The following is an 18740-nucleotide window of genomic DNA, read 5'->3' as shown; positions in this document are numbered from 1 at the left end:
AGAACATGAGAGAGGAAAAAAAGAGAAAGAAGAGAAAATAGAAAGAGGGAGAAGAGAATAAGAAGAGGAAGAGAAAGTAGAGGAAGAGGAATGACAAACAAAGAAAATAGGAAAGGAGAGAAAACAGGAAAGAGAAAGTGGAGGGTATTCTAAAATAGAGAAGATGAAGAAATTTAAGTGTAAGAGACAGGAAAAATTGAGAAAAAAAAGACAATTAAGGGGAGGGGAAGAATAGAAACATATACAGAGATAGAAAGATAGATAGATAGATAGATAGATAGATAGATAGATAGATAGACAGAAAGATAGATAGATAGAAATATACATAGATAGATAGATAGATAGATAGATAGATAGAAAGATATATAGATAGGTAGATAGATAGAAAGATAGATAGATAGAAAGATAGATAGATAGATAGATAGATAGATTGATAGATTGATTGATTGACTGATAGAGGGAGAGAGATAGAACAACCAATCTTACCTCCTATGACATCATCATAGACTTCCCCTGAATCTGCATCGCCGCCTCCTCCTCCTTCTACTCGCACGAACTGCTGGTCCACATAGCCATCTAACCCAACAGAAATATCATTGTATGGGACTATGAACAGAACTGGTACTAGTTTACATTCAGTGTTACCTTTACATGGAGGTATATCATTCATTGTCTCATCATTTCATTATTTCAGCAATCAATGTTGTTCTCTATGTATCATCAACACTTCAGTATACGTGTTTAACTGCCATTTTGTCATCTGTAATATACAGTTGTAGATGTACAAATAACTCTCGTAAACATCTTGCAACCAAAGTAATGTCCAGATGAAAGGAACTGTTGGAGGTGCGAATTGCAGCAATTGATTACAATAATGCTAATTATAACATCATTATCATCATTATCACCATCATTACAATCATCACCATCATCATCATCATCACCGTCATCTTCATGATCATCATCTCTATCATCATTATCATTATCTTCTTCAAGGATCGTATAATTTTGGTTGAGACCTAAATTCAAGTTTCCGAAATTTTTTTTGGTGAAATAATGAGAAACCTCTTATGAATATGAAAGAACATGTAATTCCAAGAGGAATTCAAAGTTTATTTGATGAAAATTGGTTTTAAAATGGCCGAGATATCCAAAACAGCGCGATCCTAATAAAAGGTGGGACACACATTCTATTTGGATAGCTTTGTTTTACTTTGTTTTTGGATATTCTCAGCCATTCAAAAACTGATTTTCATCAAATAAATTTTGAATTCCTCTTAGAATGGTATGCTTTGTACTATTTCATACATGATTTCTCGGTATCTTGCAAAAGTTAAAAGCCCAATCCTCATCTCTACCAATACTATACCATCCCTTTAATCATCATCTTGATCAACATCATCTTCATCATCACCATCATCATCTTCATCATTTTCATCATAATTTTCATCATCATCATCTTCCTTTGCATCCACATCCACATCCACATCATCATCCTCATCCTCATCATCATGACTATCATCATTATCAGCATTGTTTTGTTTAAGTTCCCAACTCACAGTGTCCATCAGGGTTCCTGGCGAGCCACTTGCCCGGTGGGTTGCCCTCCTTCCGCAGGATCTCGATCCTCTCACCACGAGAACACTTCAGATCGTGCTTCTCATAGATGGCCTCCATAGTCTCCATCACGATGCCCTCGTCAATGATGCTGATGTCTCCCTTGATCTAGGAGTGGAAGATAAAGATAAAGTCATGTGACCAGACCGATACTACCAAAGGGGGTCAACAGCACTACTCATCACAAGTATACATTATTGTGGATGGATGGTGGAAAAACAGAAGAATCAAATTTTACAGAGAATGCACATTTGCATGTGATGTTTCTACTTTATGAAGGAAAGTAGTGAAATTATTCAAATGGGACTCATTAAGTTTTCATTTGCATCTTTTTTTTTTTGCAAATATGTGCATTTTTATTTTTTTCATGGGTCATATTCATTTGTATGTATGATATTTGTACCTATAACAATAAGAAGTCCATACAAAATATATTCAATGGACAGTTATGCTTCATATAAATGTCAACTGTCTAACTAGAGAATTTTGTAGAGGTAAACTACCCTGAGTGGTCGTAACACCAGGTGGGTGTGGCCAAGCTGGTCATTAATATTTTGATAGCATAGCTAAAAGACCCTACCATGACACAATCAATAATACCTCTCAATAAGATTGATTATAACATTAAAGATATCATAATTTCATTTTTGAAATGTGACAGATTCAAGTCTCTGGAAAACAGTTTCTGGTACCATAAACTGGAGTCAGTTTTAACTGGGGTCCAGATTTTCATTTTGTTTTGTTTACTCTTTGGAGGCAAAGTTTTGTTGTGGGGGCTCTCTCTCTCTCTCTCCCACCTACCTTGAACTTTTTCTTGATGTCTTTCTCCTCCTTCTCTTTCTTCTTCTTCTCCTCTCGTTCCTTCTTTTTCCTCCTCTCCTCCTCCTGCCGCTGCTGCTTCTCCTGCTCCTTTCTCAGCCGCTCCTCTTCCTTCTTCCTTCGCTCCTCCTGTTTCCTCATCTCCTGCTCGCTGGCCGCATCCACCTCCGTCGAGCTGGACTGGAAGTTTCTGATGGGGAGGGAGGATGAGAAATTAGAGAAAAGTGATGCAGGAGAATCTGGTGAACTGCAGCGAAGTGTCGGGATAAACGACAGATATGTGGAGCGTAGACACAATATGGCTTTAATCTCAAATTGATTCCTTTGATAATTGATTTCTTTCGATGTGACAACGCAGCGTAGTTCAAGTTTTGCCGATACATTGTGCTCTCGTTATAATGAACAAGGTTAAGATAGACAACAAACACATGGCATGTGGACAAGATCCGTATATAGCTTCAGTCTCAAATTGATTCCTTTGATAATTGATTCCTTTTGATGTGACAACGCAGTATAGTTCAAGTTTTGCTAATACAGTAGGCTCTCGTTATAATAAACATGGTTATGGCAAAATTTTGTTCCAGTGAAGTAAAAATTCAGGTCCGTATCATGATAGTCTACATATCTCTATATACTGGTACTTTATCTGTTTGGTCGCTATGAAGTTTCAATGTAATGAAAGAAAACTGTCAGTCCAAGGGTTTTCGTTATTAGAGGGTTGCATGTATGAGACTCAGACCCCGTTTACAGTGTGGGGCTGGGCCTCGGCTCGGCCGTGGCCGAGCCCGCCTTTATTTCAGTGTAAACGCGCAAAAGGCCAAATGCAGGGCCAAAATTGGCCGCGCATTTGGCCACGCTCTGGAGGTGGTCTCGGCCTTTTCTCAGTGTAAACACAAACTGGGCCAAATGCGCGGCCAATTTTAGTCTGGCTTCCAGACCCTCTGCCCGTACTATTTCGCTATTCAGGATACTAACCACCTCAACGTCGAAAACTAGTATGGTTTAAAGTGGTTTTGTCCTGCAAAGGATTTTCCTTCGGCAAAGGCCTTTGCCCGAACGGCGACTTCGTCGCCACGGAATCCAGTTGGAAAAGGGTCTGAAAACCAGACTATACCAAATTGCATTTGTTTACAAGCAGAGTGCCGCTATGACAAAATATTGAAAGGTTTGAATTAAAAGCACGGCCGAGCCCGGCAGTGTAAACGGACAAAATTGCGGGGCTCGGCCCTGCAATTGAGGCTGGGCTCGGCCGCGGCTTGGCCGTGGCTCGGCCCAGCCCCGCACTGTAAACGGGGTCTCATAGATGGGCAAGGTGCTACACACACAAACATATGGTAGAGAAAAAGAAATTAATCATTTGCTTACTTTTGCATCAGGCAAATTTCGTGTGCAGAAATCATTGTCTGATGATAGCCAATTATAGTTCTGACTTATGATCGATCCAATTTAGCCTTTGGTACGATTTAGTGATGAGTATCAGCATATACATTGTATTTCCATAAAATTTCCTTTCCACCTGCCACAATGATGCAACAAAAACACATCTGGAAGACAAATAATGTACATGACCCACAAGGTTATAGAAGGCACTAAGTTAACTGTAACAGAAAGTGTGATATTCAGAAGACATTATTATTCTTAAATCGTGCCCTTCCACAGAGACAAGAGAAATCCAAATTACGATTCCAGTGCAAAGGAAGAGTTATTGAAATTATAACCTGCAGCTCCTACAAATGATAATCCTCAATCTATTGATCCCCCTTAGCTGATGAGACGAAAATGAGCACTTACCGATCTTCACTGACATCAAGTGCTTCGTACAACTCATCAAAGTCTCCTTCCTGTATGGAAAGTCACAGAATATTAAAGGCATAATTTACCATTTGCAGATGAAACAAAAATCCAGCATTAGTGCTTTAGAATAGTTCTAAAAGGTGAGTTAGGGATAGAAACAACCACTGTCAAAATTTGAATCCGTATAATCGATGTTAAGTGTTGTTAAATACACAAAATGTGAACAATAGTTATAATAAAAATGTTTCCATACTTAAACGTATACAGTTACGGTTTATTGAGAAAAACCCTGATATCTCCTTATATTTTAGGTTTTATTGCAAATATTTCATACGGTAGGATGTTTTATGATACAACAGACCTACACATATGCATCAAATGTGATATCTTAAACATTTTTGAAATCACTGCTCCCAAAGGTAAACTGGACCTTTAATATGGAAACATGAAATCATGTCACATGGATCAGTGTCGAAACCTGGAAAATCCCATTCTATTTACTGCCTACTATAATCCTCCTAGTGATATTATCAACAATTTAATCCAACTTTTATTACTGTAATTGCACATTAATTTTCATTAATGGTTTCATTACAACTGCTAGCGGGGTTGTGAATTGCAAAAAATACAAATATACATGTCTGTCTTTCTGTACCTACTGTATATAGATACAATTTCTAATTTGGACACTAAGAAAATATATTTGTTCCATGCATGGGACCAGGCATGTGCACTTGTCTGAGTGTATACATATAGTATGTCATCACAAAGATCTAGAGTTTTAAATAACTTCAGTTTCAATTGATATTACAGAAACAAAGATCAAAGAACAACTCACAACATACACCTACGCATCCAATCTAATCTACATTTGTACATCGGAAGATCTACATGAAGAGCAGTGTGAGAAACTCAACAGCTTCTTAATTATATCTTGAATTACCATTAAGTCTTATGCAGGGATGCATACTAACCCATTTTTTCTACTGGTGCGACCTGTCCCCGTCAGACCAGTGGATACCCAGTTTTTCCATATTTCACTGGCCTGAACCTAAAATTTACTGGTCCATGGGGGGGGGGGGGGGGTTCATTAAAGCTGTTTGTAAAGTTACAAGAGACTTAAGAACAACTGGTGATCAGTTCTGATGTGCTATACTTATCAGAATTTCAGTAATTCAGCACAAGAACTGATTACCAGTCATTCTTAAGTCATTCGTACACTATTGTAACATTATGAACAGCTTTATGAAACACTCCCCTGTTCTTTTAAGTGACTAGTCCTGACAATACCACCCCCCCCCCCCCAGCTATATCCAACATCTGTAGATCTGAGTATTTTTACCCAGCCTGCCTTTGATTGGCCAGCTTGTAGACATCCAATGTTCAGCAATAATAAATACCTTTGAAGCTTATTTTTAGCCTTCAATGTACTTTGACTGTATTTTGTTGGTGCTTGTGGGTGCAACTCCCTCTGTTCTCCTCTACAATGTGTAACCCAACCAAATTTTGACATTCCCCGATTCAAATGCAGTGCACCTTCTACACAAGACTGTCTGGTAAATTCTTGGCTAAATTGAAGACTTGTTAGCATGGGGAATCATAGGTGGCATCATTGAATTGATATCCATTCGCTGCCCACTGGGGTACATTCCAAAACCACGAATAGTGCCCATCTGTGAATCAAAGTGTACTGCACACCAGTAACGGTCCACTCCAGGCAAGATTCTTCAGTTGTGTGTGTACTTAACCAAGAGATCAGTGACCAAGCTGTACACAATTTGTTACAGGGATTCTCAAATATATCCAAGCAGGACCAGCCTTCCCATTCTATGGTATCCCCATGCTACTAGTTCTCTAGGGTTTTTTATTCTATCTTAAAAGAGAGAAAATGAGCTATTTTGACGTACAGCCTCGTTGGTGACATCGTCGTAGATCTCTCCCGTGTCCTCCAAGCCCGACCCACTGTGCTCGGCGGACCGCGGGAAGGAGACGTTGGAGCCGCCGCTGCCGTGGTATGCCGGAATGCTCGAGATGGACGGGAGGGGAGGCGCGGCGTCGCCCGACCCCGTCACCACCACTTTTGGATGGTGGTGGGGTACTGATGGTGGAAGTGGTGGTGGAGCTGTAGCAACTACGAGAACAACAAAAACAAAGACAAGAGAAATAAACTTCAAACCAATATAACAACATTTAGGGGAAATGGGCATAAAATAGGAAAACCAGAAAGATGTCATTTTGCAATCTGTTGGCATAATTCTTACCAATCATGTCTGCAGACTAGTTGACAACCAATGAAGAGAGGGACGAATTTCTACTATTTTTATTTTTCCATTAGCCTTTTTTCTTAGAAGAAAAAAAAACTAGATTTTTGGTCATCATACAGAAAATATTTTAACACATATTGACTACAACATGCACGACAATATCCTCACATGTAAATATATCAGATTTGGATTTGCAAAGAGCAAAGGGTAATAATAAGAACACAAAACAAATCATAGTCATGTTCCCAGAAGAAGTTTTGGTCTTCAATGATAAATGTGCAACAGTGTATGTGAAATTATTGGCATGTACATGACTGTATAGCAGTTTCCTGTATACCCACTTCTTTGCTTTAATTGGTCACTTCAGATTGTCAATTGTTTGGTTCTGGTATTAACTTGATTGCAAAGTTTCACACGTAATGTCCAAGCTTGAGGCCCAGACATAGTTTTCATACACAAGGAAGTGATTCACAATTATTAATGCAAATTTTTTTTTTTTTGTGCAAACTTGTTTCTACAATGATCAAATATATTTCACTTAGCATATAGATAGCGCAGGGCTGCACACTGACCATTTTTTCCCCCTACTGGTCTGACCTGTCTGTCAAACCAGGAAGTACCCAGTTTTTTCCATTTTTTACTGGTCCATTCCCCCCCCAAAAAAAGTTACTGGTCCGACAGTGATTTTTACTGGTCAGAGACCATCGGACCAGTGCCAGTGCGCAGCATATACAGTACAGCATTCACGGATTTCTGGTAAAGCCCTGTCAATGTACTCATTAGGCTATCTTCTTTCTAGCATAGTTTCTGCATCTCACATACCTAGCTGGTATACAGGATATGCATTCCTTAGTCTAAATATTGCATTAACATGTTTGATTGTATCTATATTCGTTGCTATCCAATTACAATATCAATATCTTACAACATTTCAGGTTCATCATTGTATGTGTCAAGGGCAGGTATCACTAATAATATAATACCTAACATAATATTGGCCACTAACCTGTCTGACTGATATGTCATTTGACATTATGTGCTTTAGCCATGCAAATTTTTAATAACAATCATACCTACTAGTACATGGCACTGAATATGGTGTACTTGTTAGCTCAAAAATTTTCATATGTTGTACATACAACAGCTAAATCATTCTCCATGATTCCATGGCTACACATCTCAGCAGCTGAAAGACATTCCAGCTATAGGAATAACCACTCTCTCATACTAACAGCATAAAGTTATGAACCCCGCTTGGCACACATCCCATACCTATAAAAGTTCTTTGGGCCTATATTATTAGCAGTGAGACTGAGCAATATTAAGCTTTTTGGCCTACGCATCCCATGTATAAACCAATTGCAAACAAAGATAGTTATCTCTAAGAAAAAGTGGCCCCATGAAGTCAGGGGGGAAATGCATTTTTGATATGGAGGACCCATGAGCCACTAAAAGCCCCATCAACCAGGAGCAGCTCATTAATTTTCTTCTCTTTTTTTTTCTGTCAAAAAGGAAGACTGTTTTGGCAGTATGTCAACAATTTTCAAGGTGAGGTTGCTAGGCCCAGCATTAATTTTTTGACTGCTACCTTTAAAATGCCCATGGGCTTAAAGAAACACATACAAGTTGTCAGCTACAAATTGTTTTTTTTTTTCTTCTTCTTCTTCTTAGGGAAAGTATAATGTTCTATCTCTTCCTTTGAGCCATGACAATTAGGACCACACACATGAATTTATATGAAACTACAGGCACACATATGTGACCTGCTACAACAAAAGGATCCGAAAGTCGGGGGAGGACAATTTTCTGAAAATGACATGACATTATTCCCTTACTCTTCCGCTTAAATTTCATATATCGTCGCTGGGGTGACAAGACCTTGTATCTCAAATTTTGGTGAAAATGACTTTTTTGCATTAGTGGTCAAATAATCGGTTAAGTGATGTCCTGTCCAAATCCCAGCTGTCTTACCCCAAAAATGAAGCCACCACGGCATGTCAAAGGAACGGCTATCCCATTCAGTATAGTGCTTTGGCCGCCATGTTTTTTTGGCTCTCCTGAACATTTGACATTTTTGAGGTACGAGGTCTTGTCGCCCCAGCGACGATCAAACACGACTCATAAAAGTACTCGGTTGCGGAGATATTGACGATATTATGAGAGCATGTCGAGTGGTCTAGGAAATCAGTGTTTTTAGAAAACTGCCTTCAAAGTTTTCCCTCCCATGCAATCGTGATGGAGCCAGCCAGGGGGAGGTGAGACAGTTTTCACCTCTTGACAATAGAAAGGTATGCTCCTAGCAACCTCCCTGATGTTCATTCAAGCTTAGCGCCAGCAGTCTATACATGACCAATCAGTAACCAGGGTGTCATGCACTGACCAATAAGATCACTCCCTCATTGCCAAGGGCGGAGTCTATCTGCAGCGCTAAATCAAAATCTTCAGACACGTTTCTGTTCCGTTGAAAGTCAGAAAATCATGGCCCAGAAAAATGCAAATTTCTTCCCTTCCCTCTGATCATTTAGCTTTGAAATTTTGGCAGATGATAGATGATGGATTAGATTATGCCAAAAATTATGCCAAAATTATGCCAAAAACAGAAATCTGATCGTTTTGACCAATTTTGAGCTCGGTTCAGCCATCAGCGACTTTAGGATCCTTTTCTTGTGGCAGGTCACCATCATACATTGGTCTGACTCCAGTCTGAAGAAGACGAATGTATTCTCCTGTTAATATTACTGCAGTTTATTCTTGCATACAGTAAAAATATTCACGCCCAGTGTTACAATTCCATGATGCAGAAGTTTTCTTTCGCTTCTGAGGAAATTCATAATTGTGGTTTAATAGGTCTTGCTTTTGCTCCTGGTTTCATTTGACAATACGTTTTACAAATCTCCAAGGTCTTCACTTCATTTTGAAGCACAATTTTTGTATTTATTTCCAGACAAAGATCAGCTTGTCAAAGTATGGGTTTATATCTTCAATTATCTCTGCAAATACCTAAATTTCCAAAGCTAAATATAATGATCTAATGTTGCTATTAAAAGTGTTCATTATCATTGATGAGACCTGACATGCCAGTATCAACCTTGTGATCATAATTAAATGCAAAAAAAAAAAAAAGAAAAGAAAAGGAGGGAGTAGAACAGATACTAAATTTTAACTAGCAACAGCTTCGACCTTAAATAGCTGTCACTTGTGACCTATGCAATATTAACCTAATTTTGATGGTGTCATTGACAATACGTTTCTAAAAAAAGTGAACAATTTTAAAGGGTCACTCAGTTGATTAAAGTGCTGAATACAATTAGGCCTATCATACAGAAAGAAAAACACCTTGCAAACAAACTCTGTGATTGCACGTCCCATAAGCCCTAACCTTGTCAGATATAAGCCATCTACTTGCTCCAAATCTCTATCGAGATCATAGCAGACACACATGAATTCTAAAACCCTGCACAGTCCCACAAAGTCAAAATGGTGAAAAGTCAATCTTTCATGGCAATTAAGTTTATGATCTAGGATGACATTGTACCCACACAAGATCTTTAATCACTGATCACTTCCTGTAGTCTTTTTCCTATACATTACAAAGCCTTCTCATACAACAACCATAAGACCCTCTTAAACTTTGGAAATCTTTTTGGAACAAAGTAAAAAAAAAAAATCAGTGCTAATTAACATACCTCGTCTACATTATTTTTTGTAGGCCCTACCTTAAAGGCCTGAAGACAGTGCGACATCACAGCATTTGCATAGAACTTAATGTACAGTAGGAGATTCCTTTAGTTTGAGAGCAAAATTCAATGCAAATATATGAGACAATTATATCGGTGAAGGAATTTCAGCACGGCAGACCTTTAAAAGCAAGTTTTGAAATTAAATTACATTGATCTTCAAATTTTTCACAATATATTTCTTTGTAATTTTTACAATATAAAATGTATGGGAATCACTGTGAATCCTGATGTGAATAACTGTTCTTGGTTACAGGGTTTAGAATTTCAATGTATCTGTCTCTTCAAAACAATCATAAGCAATTCACTCGGCTAAATTTGATTCAAGCACAATACCTGCTCACATTGTGTTTGCAACACCTGCTAAACGATCTGCTTTTCTTGGCAGGTCACCCTGATTTTCTGTTCTCTGGTTCCTTATCCTTGTTGACCAACTAGTGCTTATCACAAATATCACGTAATCTACTCATTCCTTTTTGTTTTGAAATTGCAAGGTTTCACATAGGCATTGTCACTTTTGGACAGTAGCAATGTATAAATTGTATTTTTCTTCATGCAGGGGCGGATCCAGGAATTCCGTAAAGGGGAGGCGACTTCGCAATATTAAAGGGGGGCACGCGCACACCCCATTATTTTCTTTAAATGTCTTTTGTTTTAACCAAAAACAAAGTGGGTCTGTGTTGACACTTATGCTCGATAACGTATTAATAAACCTCCAAACTACAGAATCAGAAAAAAACAATTTCTGGACAGGATCTGATACTGTAAAATACGTACAATATATTTGCGGCATTAAACTTTCATGAATTGGAGCTGACGGCCTTTCTTGCGGCATAAGATTTTTTGCAAATTGCAACTGACATTCAATGCATATGGTGTAGTCATGACCGTTTGCGTGCATTGTAATTTGGTGAATCTTGGCTCTTGCGAAATTCGTGAAATTAAAATGCACGCGAACATTCCTTGTTTTACGGTATTGTTTCACACAAATGGTGGAAGCCAAGCCATACACTGCAAGAGCCAAGCACAGAAAAGCTCTGAAAGTCACTCTGTAGGATTTACCTTTTGATCTTTATCAAATCACACAATGAGTTCCGCTTCATCAGACTTCAGACTCCCACCCTCTGCCCAACGACAGAATATAAATGCAAGCTTCCTATTTCTCTCAACAGAATGACACATGAAACACATCACAAGGAACTAGAACTGAAATGAAGAAATGTTTTTGACAGCTGCAATATTAACGCTTGAATGGGGACCTCTTTTTTTTTTCTGTATGAATACACAAACATGCACTCGCAAACTGTTAATCTACATGTACCAGTCCCATATACCTACAGTTGTGTCGAGATTGAAGTTCTTGGTTGAAAAAGACATTATCTTCAATGTTGACATAGCTACTAGAATATGATTATAATCTAAGACCATTTACACATTCATGTGTATCCACTGCACATAATCAACAATGAAATGAGCTTGGAAACATTTTTGCAATAAGTTTTGCTGACAGAGTTAAGACTGGCCAATACTTTATATACCAATGGCCTAGTGAGGTAGGCTAACTCGCAGTTTTTCTATCAAAGAGGATGCAAACTATACCCGTACCTTGAGATGTCGACTCCGCATCATCATAGATCTCATCAAAGCCTCCCTCTTCTCCCGCATCCTCTTCGTCAGAATCCATCGGTCGACTGGTGAGAGAGAAAGAGAGAGATGATTAATGAAGACAAGGTATGAATAAAAACCTATGATATCAGGTGCTCAAAAATTAGAAAAAAAAAAGATTTCGATAAACAAAAGGAGTTATTTGTTTTCAAAAATGCTACTTCCATTTGTGTGTGAATAAGCCTCATGTTGCAGTTTTGCTTTGGATGCGTGTGTGTTGGGGATGGAGGGGAAGGGGTGGGGGAGAGGTCTATGTACTATGACATCTCTGGCAGACACCACCTAGACATTAGGCCCGTGCACACACAACGAAAATCGAAATTACAATCGCGATTCAAATTTCGACTTTTTTTTTGACCGTTCACACACAAGGAAAAATCACACTTCGCAGCAAGGAAAGAATGATCAGTGGCCAAATGGCGCATGCACGAAACTTGCATGACCGAAGACTGACCCCGCGGTCCCAATAATGTTGACGTTCACGCGCTACGAACGATGGGATTAAAAATACCAATTTCCGAATCTCGATCGCGCTCACACACACGACACTTGGCAAAATAATTGCGATTATTCTGAAAAATCGCACTAATAGTGCGAGTTGGATCGCGATTAGGATCGCGAAAATTAGCGAAATTTTTCTGTCCACACAGGAAAAAATTTTGAAATTTTGATCGCAATAAGAAAATCGATTTTCAAATCTCACCTTTTCCCTTGTGTGTGAACGGGCCTATTGTCTACATTTTGCTGGGTAATCATAACAAGACCAATGTAAACAAGAGTAACAGCAAAGGAGGGAACTCTAAATATGAAACTAAGGTGGGCCAATGTTGTTATTTTGTGGTGGGGGGGGGGGGTAAGAGAGGACAACAAGCAGAGGAGGATTGTCTTCAGCATTCCCACGAGGAAGGTGACTTTTTCTTTTTTTTCAGAGAATATGGAAATCAATTCATGTCAATTCAAATCTATTGAAATCAAATTAATGAAAGTAATGTTTTCTCCAGGAGAGATGGAAAGAGAAAGATTTTCCATGGGAAGGAAGACAGGGGATTGAGGGGAAGACACATAAATCCTGATGAAGCTTTCAAAAGGAACAAACAAATCAACTCCATCTCCCAGTGGCACAAAAAAGACTCATGTAGAGGAGGAATTAGACAGCTGTTCACATTGGCAGCTGCAAACAAAAAACAAATCAAAACAAAACAAAAAACAATCTTTAAAAAAATCAAAATCAAAATCCTAGCTTTTTTTTTTTTTAATATAAATCTGCACTCAGAAAAGCTTTTGTTTTTGTTTTCCTGGAAAAAAGGGGGGGGGGGGTCACATGACTTTTCACACTTGTAATTGTATGCTCCCAAGCTTTTTGATAGTAGAAATGGTTTCTACAGTATTATGTTCTGCACTTCCACCACAAAGAACACAACATGCACACAACCTCCCCCCTCTAAAAAAAAAAAAAAAAAAAGAGAAATAATAATGATAATAAAAAGCTGGAAATTTCAATGGCTAGTAACCCGGAGGTTTTTCCTCACATTTTTTTTTTCTGTCAGTACAAATGGCAGTGTTGAAAAAGGAGAAGATAGTGGGAGAAAACGGTTTTTTCCCCTTCAAAATTGGGGTTTTGCCAATGTTCAAAGTTGACATTAACTGTGTGCCACGGTGTAAATCCCCTGTGTGCCACAGTATTCCGAGACTACAATGCACGGGTGCTTTTTGAAAAAATAATAAAAAATCAAAGCCACATAGCTTTCCATAGAAGTGTTTATGCTTTACCTGCAGTAACAGCAAAGTTGCTAAGAAAATGGTATGCTTTGCTTTAATGCAAATGCTATGACAAAGCCGTGACCATGATGCTTTTAATATAACTGTGGAAATCTTGAGATTCATTGATCGATTTGTTAATGATTGTCCATTGAGCAAAATATGTGATGTTTGGCAAGCTGTTGACTGAATTGGGAGAATATGGCACACACAGAGTTCACTGCAGGAGTAAGCAAGAAAGGAAATATGATGAGAGAGCTTTCACGGAACTCTTTTATCTACTACAGAAACTGAAAGAATATTCTTATTAACTGACTTCAATAACCAATATGTTTAATACTCACATAGAATCAAAACTGTTGACTGTACTTTATTTGCAATATCAATCTCACCTCATTCTGTTTGTGTATGTGTAAGGAAATGAAGAGTTTGTTTGCAAAAACCGATAAGTCCATATTTGCCAAATGGAGATATTTGCGATTAAATGTCAAGAAAAATAGAGAGAATAATAAGAAAATTGTTGCTTCTTTTGACCATAACTTCAAAAATATACCTTTATATGTAGTGACCAATATATCATTTAAAAGGTATCATTTTGTACTTTATGACAGAGATTGTACTTCAAAATCTTCAAAAATGGACTTATCGGTTTTTGCAAACAAACCCTTCAAATATATACCACATGCCTTATCTGGGATTCGTAAGTTACAATCACTCACTCACAATGAATGTGTGTAGTTTAATATCTCTCAACTGATACATCCATTACCAAAAATAAAGTTAATATCCTATTGCTCCATAGCAAATTGAACTTTCACTCAACTATCAATAACCTCAGAACACTATGACGGCAGTCATCGTACATATTATACCATGCATTATGTATTAATTGTCAACACAAAGGTGGACTATGAGCTAGATCGCAACCATGCCAAATAAGCCTGACAAATCCAATCATTGTTTAGCATCTATTCAAAACAGATCAGAGCAAATGGCACGCCGGCAAATCTGGTTTCTATTCGGAATTTACTTCCTTTTTCAACCATAACCTGCCCTGTAGTTAACACTTGACACAACAAATTTGATAATCCTTTGATGCATACATTATAGGACACTACTTTGGGTTGTGTATATATTGTGGAGCAGTGTTACTGTGTCACATTTAAATTATTCTCCTATAAACGCAAGATAACTTATTAAATCTTTATGAATACCATTGTCCAATGTTCATTTTGCTTCACGTCGCTTGTGTTTTATACACAGAAAGCACTTTCATCATCAAACCCAGTGTTCCATACATGTCTATTAATGGGAAACTGATAATCAAGGCGTCATTTACACTGTCGACCTCGTACCATAAATCATTAACTCCATTATGACTTTCACAATACCTCAAGTTGTTCACCATTTATGAGCAATATTGCTCTAATCAATTTGATGGAATGATGGACATTGATTGAAAATCTTCTCCATACTTGAGAAGACTTAAATAAATCGAGCAAAAAAATTCAAGGAAATTTTATAAAGATCAGGTACTGTATATAATGCTGTTATTTTTGCATACAATAATATTTTCGTGAATGAGGAGGTCACAGACATTTTTGTGAGATGTTGTTTTCGCAAATTGATACCGACACTATAACATAAATGCACTAGTTATTACCCTATCACCTGGCGACATTTTTGCGTGATGTTAAATTGGCGATCCAACTGTGATTTGCGAAAGTTGTGAAAATTAAACCCTCATGAAAATGATAGCTTATACAGTACAGAGTACACATACAATGACACATGCACACACATTCACTTTAAATCTGTAGTGATTTCAAGAAAACATTTATTTCTTTGTGCGCATGTGTTTGACTTGATATTTGTTAAAGTAAACTTGAAAGTAAAAATTTGATGTGGTGTGCAAATACAGTATACCCTAGATTCTTCCCTGCTACTGTATATTATCAAGTCATTTTGAGCACATAGGTACGTATGCATTATGTGTTATGTGCTACATAAGCACAGTTAATTATCATTATCTACATTTAGACCCATCAGGGCACTTTCCACAGAAGAAACTAAAAAATCTAGATATCTGCATTCAATCATCTGATTATTGACTCAAGAGTGGTTAATGATGCATCAGGCTATTCTAACTGAATGGCTCCATTAACCCACTACTTCCCAAGACGCAGTGGACCATGTGCTGAGTCTATGTGGACTTCATAATCTGGCAGGGAATGAGTTAAGTGACATGGACCTCCTTTTTAGCCTGATAAGTCTGCTAAAGTATTCTAGTTGTCTAGTGCTACAAAATCTGATAGCCTCATCTTGTTAGACAGCCTCCATCCATAAGGCCTCATCCCATTTAACCCTTTAAGTACTGTACTAGGGTACTTTTTCTGCAAAAATTAGAAATTATCACTAAATTGGCAACATTAAATCCTACAGCATACACAGTGTATCTTGATACCAGAGAAAGGTTAGATGGAACTGGCTGAATTCCTTACATGTGTGCAAAATTAAGAAAATTAAAATAATGTCAATTTGATATAGAACATGAATGTTCCTCTTTTAAACCATGTTGCCAATCTATGGATCAGGTACAAGTTATGCAATTTTGAGGCATGTAATGATTCTGCAACCAAAATTGAACACTAACTAGTATCACCAAATCACTGCTTTAATGAAAGACAAGTGCTGTTTCTGTTTTTCTTTAGAAAGCACTTCTAGCAATTTATGAAAAAGATATAAAACTTTTTGGCCTTAAATCACAAAAATATGATTGCTGGCACTAAATGAGTAAATGGCATAATTACCTCCATGTAATCTTCATAGTAAAGCTAGGTTACATCAGTAACATATAGGTCAAAGTATAAGGTGATGCTTCATCTGTATAGACACTCTTGCAGATTTCTTTGCATAATTGCTTTTCACTTTTTGAAGATGTTCAGAAAAAGCTAAATTCACGCTACACTGTGTAAGAGTAGTGAAAGAGTAAAGTAAAGCACTGACAGTATCCTACAGTTCAGTGTCGATTTGACTCACAGGGTGACTCTACCAGCAAAGATTTATGGTGCCATGTGCCACCACTTTTCATGTATTGACCTTCAGGTGATCTGTATTGCCATGGCAATGAAAACATAAAAAGGAAGAATAGACAAGGATGCATTCAAGCTATGTCAGTTGTCAATTGCTGGAAAGTGATGTGACATCATTTTAGGCTTTCACAATGTCTTCTAAGCTCGGGTTATAAAAGAATATTATATCCAAATAGAATGGAAGAATAGAAATTTTTGCGATAGACAGGGCAAGTCCAAGCTATTTGATCACACAAGACTGAAAATTCAAAATGGGTCAATCTACCTAAACTTGGTATCATTTGAAAGCTAAGAAGTTAAAATACATGAATTTTAAAAAGAAAAAGTCAAAATCTTTCCGCATAACCAGCAATAAATGAATGAATCTGCATAAATTAAAATTTAGAGTAACGCGTGGGACATTCAAAAATTCTGCATTTTAAAATGTATCTTTTAATTTTTACAAGTTTTTATGAAAATAAGTATGGTGACCTTAAGTCTGACTAACAAGTTATCATGACTGTGATTTTCAGTTTCTCAACTGATTAAATATGCAAATGAGGGATGGGCCAAAATTAGCATGTCCCACGCGTTACTTTTTTAGGTCATTATTTCTCATTTGCATAAAATTTAATGATTTGATTGACCTGAAACTTTCAAAAGACCAAATGTGACCCGCGACAACGGTTTCAGGCAAAAGTCGCAAAAGCAAATTCCCTCCTAGGCGGGGTACAAAGATTTTGACCATTATTTTTGTCGATTTTGGGTTTTTGCAGAATTTGAATCTTTGATATGTTTTCTACATCCACACTAAATTTCACAGCATAACATTAAGTTTTTCCTACCGAAAATTAAATTTTAAACACCCTATGTTGGATCACACTCGTCAGTTTCGATCTTCTTTCGAACGCCGCGCCACTATGCCCAGTGTTGCTACGGAGCGGCATCTCACGTGCGATTGGCTGATGTGTCGCACACATTTACATAGTTCGGCTTTCGGAGATACGCCTGGCAGCGTGTCGGAAATGTTTTGTCCACACATGCACGCTCCATTGTTGTTGCTACAATAGATACCAGTACGCTCGGTCTTTAGTGTAAGCTCTTCGTTTGGCTTTCTATCCGAACTTTTCTACCGCAATGTTCGACAACGGAAGTGAAACAAAAAGTGAACAGCAACACTAGGCAGCACTCACTTAACGTGAAAATAGATACAATAGGGAACATGATTTTAAGCATATCAGAGTGGCAAATTGCCACACATATCGTGCAGCATACGATCTGAAACTGACTTGTTAATTGTGCCTGCAGTAAATATGACAGCAGGTTGACTAAAAAAGATAGCAGAAACGAGAAAAGGTGTGGTCATAAATGACCAGTATTCAAATAATAGACTGTCGTAAACGTCAAAATTGCACCAAACTAAGTAAAGTCGTGTTTGTTTGTTTGTTTGTTTGCTCGCTTGTTTACCACACAATTATGTGACACATGTACAGCTTAAAAAAAAAAGATACAGGAAGCATGACCCTTTTCATCTTTCTGTCTTCGAAAGGGTCCCAATGATGAAATTTACAAGACAAATCAACGGCGCTATAAAAACGTGATTTGTAAAGATGTGGATACGAATGTGCTACCCGCTCCCGTGACGTACATGTATACACACAGGCACAGTGTGTGGATGCCATTGAATAATACGTGCACCATACACACGTAACCAGCAGCTTGTAATTATCGTATCCGCCATCTTGAAAGACGTACTGGTAAACACACCCGAGCGAAACGCATTGTGCATTCGGCTCCATACGCTGAGTTTCGAGGAAGGTGCCCGGGAAATTTGACTCTCTCATTGAGCCAATCAGAAGCCGCTGTGGTTGCTAGAGGCGGAGTTTAATCTCGATTGGCACCATCGTATGGATGGGTGATTTTCACCTCGCATCGCCGCTGGGCATTGTCTTCGAGCATGAGGGGAATCTTCAAAGCCCGTTTTCTCGCAATTTTGTCAGGCTAACAAATCAAAA

The 18740-nt window shown here is 38.0% G+C and overlaps 1 protein-coding gene across 1 annotated transcript in view; it reads right to left on the bottom strand.

Moving 5' to 3' along the window:
- Positions 1 to 18740, bottom strand: part of LOC140236828 (uncharacterized) — an 83705-nt gene that overhangs the window by 8643 nt on the left and 56322 nt on the right. Inside the window, exons 5-10 of the mRNA XM_072316768.1 lie at positions 11837 to 11922; positions 6138 to 6361; positions 4228 to 4277; positions 2419 to 2626; positions 1560 to 1725; positions 487 to 576 (exon numbers count right to left, since the gene is read on the bottom strand). Coding sequence (XP_072172869.1) covers positions 487 to 576; positions 1560 to 1725; positions 2419 to 2626; positions 4228 to 4277; positions 6138 to 6361; positions 11837 to 11922 — 824 coding nt within the window. The remainder of the gene's footprint in view (positions 1 to 486; positions 577 to 1559; positions 1726 to 2418; positions 2627 to 4227; positions 4278 to 6137; positions 6362 to 11836; positions 11923 to 18740) is intronic.

Source organism: Diadema setosum, chromosome 13 (assembly GCF_964275005.1).
Source record: "Diadema setosum chromosome 13, eeDiaSeto1, whole genome shotgun sequence".
Taxonomy (NCBI): domain Eukaryota; kingdom Metazoa; phylum Echinodermata; class Echinoidea; order Diadematoida; family Diadematidae; genus Diadema; species Diadema setosum.
This window is presented reverse-complemented; position numbering and strand designations above follow the sequence as displayed.